The sequence below is a fragment of the Carex rostrata genome, chromosome 5 (assembly GCF_964058835.1).
Source record: "Carex rostrata chromosome 5, lpCarRost1.2, whole genome shotgun sequence".
Lineage (NCBI taxonomy): Eukaryota > Viridiplantae > Streptophyta > Magnoliopsida > Poales > Cyperaceae > Carex > Carex rostrata.
In genome coordinates this window covers 10776260-10784016 of record NC_135922.1, presented here as the reverse complement: position 1 = coordinate 10784016, position 7757 = coordinate 10776260, and the positions used below count along the sequence as shown (strand labels likewise).

The following is a 7757-nucleotide window of genomic DNA, read 5'->3' as shown; positions in this document are numbered from 1 at the left end:
GGATAGTTTAACCAATTTAATTAAGTGTATAAATTCAATATATTTCTTGATGTGTTATTGGAAAAAAAATAAAAATGCTGGGGTTCTGAGTTATTGATTCCGGTTCAAAAGTCACTTCTAGGTAATACAGAAAATATTGTGATCGTTCTAGTACATTTAATTTCTAAAAAGTCGTATCTATTTTTGAAAAAAGACAAAAATTTTAAGTTATTTAATGATTGTTATTCAAAAAGAATTCTCAAAATAGATACAACTTTTTAGAAATTAAATGTACTAGAAGGATCACAATATTTTCTATATTACCTAGAAGTGACTTTTGAACCGGAATCAATAACTCAGAACCCCAACATTTTTATTTTTTTTCCAATAACACATGAAGAAATATATTAATTTTTCTTACAGCAGCGAAAAATCCGGCCTGAAAAATGTTGACCGGGTTATTTATTACAGTCTTAAATCAAATTATATTGTATTCCATCTATTTTTAAAGAAATATATTTAATATTTCTAATATTTTAATACAAAAAATAAAAAAATTTCTGTTTTGAAAAAAAAAAAATCCAAACCGTGAAAAATTTCCACGGTTTGGATATTTTTATAAATTTGGCTCAGACCTAGTTATTATTATTAAAAGATTTAGTTAATTGGATATTTTTAAAAATGTCGGAGCACTCTGGCAGTGAGGCAAGAAAAATAGAATCTGCATTCCTTAAATAAACTTTAACTTTTGAGTTGATATGTGTAATTAAAATTCTGAACTGTCCAGTACAAATTTTTGAAACAAATCTAAACCGTCCGCATTAATCTCTACACATATATTAAAGATATATAACTAAACTGCTGGTTTAACATTGCGTAGATGCTTGGCTAAAGGGGTTACCAGCAAAATTAGAGTATCAAATTACTCAATTGGATATTTGGATGGCTTTCTTTTTGTAATTTTTTTTTTGCAATTTAGTACTTCACCTTCCATTATTGTAAAATAAGAAAACTATGTTTCTTAGACACATCTTTGTCACTATAAATGAAATTTGAGGGCTTGATTTCAGCTTTCTCACAATAATAATAGAAATAATCCTCGCTATTTAGCGCGAACAAGTAATATTACTAGGAGATAACTTGTATTTTACAAATGAGTGAGGATATGATAATACGCATATTACAGTTTGACATTCGCTATAGACTCATATTTTTATTTTTAAAGTTTAAATAGTCGATTCAAACTATTAAACATGATTTCCATATAAAATTGTACTCAAGTACCAAATTATATATATTTTTAGAATTTTTTTACTATTTTTAAGAGGAAGAAAACCACTACTTTAGATAGTTCAGAATTTTCAAATAAATTGATTTTTACCTTTTTAAAAAGTAAATTTTTTAAAAATGTAAAATTTAATTTCTAAGTAAATTTTCATACAAAGATTCTCGACCATTCAAATTGAAGATATAAGTATATAGTGAGGACCGACCATTATGTAATATGCAAATTATAATGGCCTCACTCTTCACAAAAGGTTGACATTATTAGTAACTAATTTGATATTTTTTTTATATGATGGATACTTTTAACATATGGTTTGTACATTTTTTTACTAGCGATTTATGTTAGCGAGTCTTAGGCGAAATCTCTCTTATGAGAGAAAAAGAAGAAGATATTATAAAGTTCCTAGTGTAAGTGTCATTTAAGAAAAATTTTGTTTTCTTTCTTGTTCTGATTTGGATCTATATTTGGGTTCGAATATTTAGAAAAAAAAATTCAAGCTGATATATTAAAATAAATAATTAGAACAAATCTGAGAATATTTTTGGATAAACGACGGTTGTTTATAATTTTTCTCACCTTAGGCCCCACGATAGAAAGAGGCTAGTTAGTGTTAGATAATTAATTTAATATTGGACTTATATGTAAAACAATAATGCATTGTATATTGTTAATTTTATATTCAATTAAAATTGATCATATCAATTTCAAATATACTGATTAATATTAATGTGTCATATAAGATGTGAAACTTTAATGTGTAGAATTTAAGATATAATTTTCATATTTAATGGAGTTGGAATATAAATTACACAAACAAACAAAAATATTTTACTAATATATAGAATTACGCAAAGAGGAGGGTTCAAATGCCTCTATCATGCCTCTATTTTAAAAAACTTAAATAACTCAAATTTTAAAACTTAAACGTCAAAATAAAACCGTTAGATGTGATCTATGTTATTTTCTCTATGTGCCCATAAAAAATTATCACATTTTGATTTTGCTTTTATATGAATCAATAAGTTGAAAAATAAACGTCTAAAAATTATCCACATTTGTATACATTTTTATAAGCTCAAGATGACAATCAAAACAAAGTTGAAATGCCATAATTTTTTACATGTGCATAATAGATAAAATGATATAGTTCATATCCAACGGTTTTATTTTGAATTTTAAGATTTAAATTTTGAGTTATTAAAGTTTTTAAAAATGGAGACATGATGGAGGCACAAAAAATGGAGGCATTTGAACCCTCCTCTTAGGCAAATTCTGGAATGGGTGCATCACTCATAGAATCAAGGTTCTAAATAGCGTTTATCACTTCATAGCGGGAAGCCTACAAAAAAAGCTATAGCATAAGCTATGCTACATAGCGTTTTTTTTTTATAAAAAATATATCATATATTTTAATATTTGCACTAAATATCAATATTATCTAAGTCTCATAGAACAATAAATAACATCAAATTGATTAAAAAATTATAATATTCATATAAATATAAAATCCAAATTGCGACTCAAAATATCCATAGCAATACTAATTGTAAAACCGTGAAAAAAAAAAAAAAAAAAAAAATAACATAAAATTTTAAATGCAAATTGAATTAAAAGCCTAATTGTTAAATTAAATTGTATATATATATGTATATTCTTCTTTTAGTAATATCAAACAAGTGGAGGGTCTATTTTGAAAAATGTCCAAAATGCATGTAAATAATTCAACTCTCTTTCTCCCTTCGTTGCTCCCTTGTGTGTTTGCTGCCAAAAGAAAGAGAAGGAGAGATCATCTCTTCTCTCTTAAAAAAAAAATCCACCAAGAAACCTTGAGAAATTGAAGAAAAAAATGGAAATTGTTGAGAATCTCTCTCTAGTGGCCATCTAGCTTCCCCATTGGTACTGCTTTTCTCTCCTCTCTCATCAAAAATCTGAATTTTATCTCCATTGCTAGGGTTTTGCTCAAATCTGAAATGTTTGTATAAATGATGAGTAATCTATCTCCATTATGCTTCTAGGTTGTTAATTTAGTGATTCTCTTCTCAATTCTATCTTAATCTTGATTTTCTATCTAGGGTTTGGTTCAAATTCGAAAATTAGAGAAATATTTTGATTTGTCTAGTCTAATCCAACAAACAAAGGTGTTGATTGGTAAGTTCTTCTCTCACTCTCTTAAAATCTGAAATCAATTTGGTGTTGATCTCTTTTCTTTGTTTCCTCTTTTGTGTATTGTGATAATTAAACAAAGTCATAATATTTTTGATGAAGTGCTAATATTGTCTCCGAAAGGCCTAGTATTTATTGTGTATGGTGATAATTAAACAAAGTCATAATATTTTTGAGGAAGTGTTAATATTGTGTCCGAAAGGCCTAGTATTTATTGTGTATGGTGATAATTAAACAAAGTCATAATATTTTTGAGGAAGTGTTAATATTGTCTCCGAAAGACTTAATATTTATTGAGAAATGCTTGATCATTATTCCAAAATGGAGGATACTGATTGAGAAAGTATCTATATTGATTTGAAAAGTCTTCATATTAAATCAAAAGGGATTTTAAATCGGAAGGCTATTAAATAGGTCTCTTTTCTTTGTTCCCTCTTTGGTGTAGGTTGTTGTTCAATTGGAATCCTAAAAGGTGAACTTTGCATATTCTATGATGTCCAACGTATTGAATCAAAATAGCAAGTGTTGATGAACAAACTTGATTTACCATTAAATTTGTGACTGCACAGTGGACAGATTTTTAGGCTGATTAAGAAGCTAATTTGAATGGGCAATTCTAAATCATTCTGGACAAATGAAGAGTCTATTTGATGCGTCTCGGAGTCTAGTTTCTAGTGGTTCAAGTTTCAAGTTGTTTGGAGTTTCCTATAAAAAGTTATTGCAGTTTTAGTAACCAAGGGTCAGAATTTAGGGCTGCTGTCTATAATTCTGTTTTTCATTTATTTTGTGTTCTTGTTTACTCTTTCTCCAATAGCGCTCTCTATTTTTAACACCAAGAAGGTGGATACAAAGTTATATGGATTATGTTAAGGAAAGTATATATGTTAATATAGGTGTAGGCTTGGTTGAGCAAGATTTTGCGGGATCTTTCGAGACGTTCGAACCATAAGTGCGAGATACGCTCTTCATAATCAGGTGCGGGGGTTCACGGGATCTGTTTTGGATTCTATTACTTAGAATTAAATAACGGTACATGTATATATATATATATGTGCTTATATATATATACCGATTGAATTGTTAATTGACTTATTGTGCATGACCTCATGTTGGATCTCTATTGTTAGCATTATTTGCAGCATTGCATGAAAATAAGTAATGATATAATTGAATTGATATGATATTGTTGATCTAGCATGTTGGTATTGTTATTCGATTGATTGTTCTATTGTTTTGATAATTGAATGGAACCACAGTACTGAAATGTGAAGAGGGCAGATGATAAGTTAATTGTGAATGAAATGATTGAATTGTAGGGACAATGTCTAGCTAGCTACTAGACTTTGTCTCAGGGCCCATATGCGCATACGGTGAATAACCCTAATTGTGGAGGGTATCGGTAACCAAGGAGAAAGGCAGAGCTAGGTTAACTGATACCAAAAAGGTAGAGTATAGCAGGAGGATTGAAACTGTGGATAATTGATTGTTATTGGTCTCTCTTTGGAAGAGTGACAACCCGTTGCATGATTGGGAGATATGCAATCCTAAATTGGAAATTGACGAATTGATATGGATGTTTGACTATAAACCAGACCAGAGAAATGTTAAGCCAAATGAGATGGATAGTCGATATATATCAATTGTAACCGGACTTAGCAATTGTATCTGTTATACCAAACCATTCTATGAATTCTTCGATTTCATTTGATTGTGATATGAGTTGGATTTCAATTGCTTCTATAGGTGTTGCATATGCATTTCTTTTATCGAATTGTTGAATTGAAGCTCGTTGCGGGTTTATTTAGTTCCGGTAATGGATTTCTTACAAATCCAGTAGCCCTGACTAAATTCCGCACTGAGGAAACGGTTGACAAGTTTTCTCACCCCCTATCCCCTCGGGGAACTTTATTCTTTTGTATGTGTTTGCAGGTAAACGCGAATAGAAGGGATTCGAGTGCTCGACCAGTGAGGTTTAAGCCGCATAGCGATAGGGTATGCCTCACATTGAGTCCATTTTGATGTCGATAGGGTTTTGGTATGGTATTTGTTGTATAGCCTCTTATCGGACCATGTCATGTTGATTGTAACCCTAAATACGACCTAAATATACATACTTTATGTTAATATAGATTATTATGTTTTAAATGTGCTTGAAATGGTATTGGAAATGAGTATTATATGATTGAGAGTATATGTCGAAAATATATAAATCATAGTTGTATAAATATGACTTTTGACTACTTAAATGATAAGTGGTGATGTTGTAAACCGATATTATGTTAGGTTTACACCGTAATTGCCTTGTGAATGTATAGTCATCTATATATTCACGGCGTAACTGCACGACCCCTTGTTCCGGGGTGTGACAGTTATAAGTTGGTATCAGAGCACAGGTTTGGTTCGTTTTTTAAACCCTAACCAGACCAAACCATAACCAGATTTGATAGGATTCGCGAGTGGGGATTAAAAGTTGAATGGGACGGTAGTTTAAATTGTCGTGAAACTTAATATGAAGTGTATTAAGTTTTCAGATAATGGAGCGCGGTCTAGAGGAGATGTTGATTGCGGCCTACGAGAGAGGTCGTAGAGCCGAGCAACAGGCACAAGGACCAGCTGCACCGGTTGCTCAAGTGGCACCGGGAGAGGAGTTTAGGCAACTCTACGACGCATTCATGCGCTCAGCACCCCCTCGTTTTGACGGGTCAGGGGGATACCCTGAGGCGGAAGAGTGGATGGTGAACGTGAGGGCCAAGTTCACTCTGTGCCGGATTCCGGATGCCAACAAGGTGGAGTTGGCCGTGCAACTGCTAGAGAAGTCAGGCAGGCATTGGTGGGAAGGCGTGAAAGCGGAGTATGAGGGAGCTGAGCAAGACATTCCCTGGACATGGTTCGAGCAGATGTTCGGGGAGCAGTATCTGAGTGTTATGCATCAGGAGGCTCTGAGGAGTCAGTTCCTGAACTTGCGTCAGCGGGAGAGGTCGGTTGAGGAGTACAACCGAAGATTCTTTGACTTGTCCAGATATGCTCCAGATGTGAAGGCAGATCCTACAAGGTACTGCAGGCAGTATCTTGACGGGTTGGACCCGAAGGTTGCTCTAGCCATACACCACTCCACAGCTGCAGGGATTCCAGCCCTAATGAAACAAGCGGAGCAAACCGAGGTGTATCTCAAGAGGAGTGCACAACAGACCCACCCGAGGAATGTTAGGCCAAAGTTTGATCACAAGAAGTAAGCAAGTGGGTCGGGGTCTCAACCCCCAACTTCGGGACACCCGACTGGACAGTTAGTGGTATCGAGGTTTACACAGGGGACCACTGGACCCTGGTGTAATGTTTGTCAGAAACCACATACAGAGGCATCCTGTCGCCGCATCAGAGGAGCTTGTATGTTGTGCGGTGACATGGACCATTGGGCTAGAGAGTGCCCAAAACAAGCTCACTCGGGTGCTTCGGGAAGTAGTGGCAGAGGAGGCTATCGGGGTCCACAGGGGCGTGGAAATGGAGGCCGAGGCACTCCACCACAGACGCGAGGAGGCCGTGCAGGAGGCCGGGTTGGTGCTAATGCCGTGCATGCGATCGAGCTGCCGGATAAGGAAAGCGAGCGGGCATCGGGATCCGCTCAGAATGATATGTTGGCAGGTATTATTTCTATCTCCGGGCATCTTGCATATGTGTTGATCAATACGGGTTGTAGTCACTCGATAGTGTCTAGTATATTCGTTGAGAAGTGTGGATGGCCAACCGAGTTGAGTGGGAAAGTTCTGGATGTTCGTACCCCACTCGGTTCAACTACCAAAATTGCAAAAATCTGCCGAAACCTGAAAATAAGAATCGATGGGAGAGACTTGTTAGCGGATATGTTAGTAATGAATATCTCAGAGTATGACGCATTGTTGGGTATAGATTGGTTAACCCGACACGTAGCCACCATTGAATGTTTGCGTCATACCGTGAAATTTGTGTTGCCGAGTGGTTCGAATTGTACCCTTAGGTGTAGGGGCGTGAAGGAGGTGGTACCGTACATCTCGGCGATTAAGGCAAGGAACTTAGTGGAGTCGGGATGTACAGCATACCTGGTGATGATTATGTGTGTCGATACGGAGGTTTCCGAAATAGCGAACATTCCGGTTGTTTCGGAATTTGTAGATGTCTTTCCGGAGGAGATTCCCGGGTTACCCCCGGCACGTGAAGTTGAGTTCAAGATAGATTTAGTACCGGGTACAGCTCCAATCTCGAAAGTTCCGTATCGAATGGCTCCTGCGGAGCTAAAGGAGTTGAAAGTGCAATTAGAGGAAATGTTGGAGAAAGGACTGATAAGGCCAAGCAC

The 7757-nt window shown here is 35.0% G+C and overlaps 1 protein-coding gene across 1 annotated transcript; it reads left to right on the top strand.

Annotated features, from left to right (window-relative positions):
* The first annotated feature begins 5964 nt into the window (after positions 1 to 5964).
* Positions 5965 to 6663, top strand: LOC144553841 (uncharacterized). The gene has a single exon (XM_078302028.1). It carries the CDS (start codon positions 5965 to 5967, stop codon positions 6661 to 6663), a length of 699 nt encoding a protein of 232 aa, XP_078158154.1.
* The last annotated feature ends 1094 nt before the right edge of the window (positions 6664 to 7757 follow it).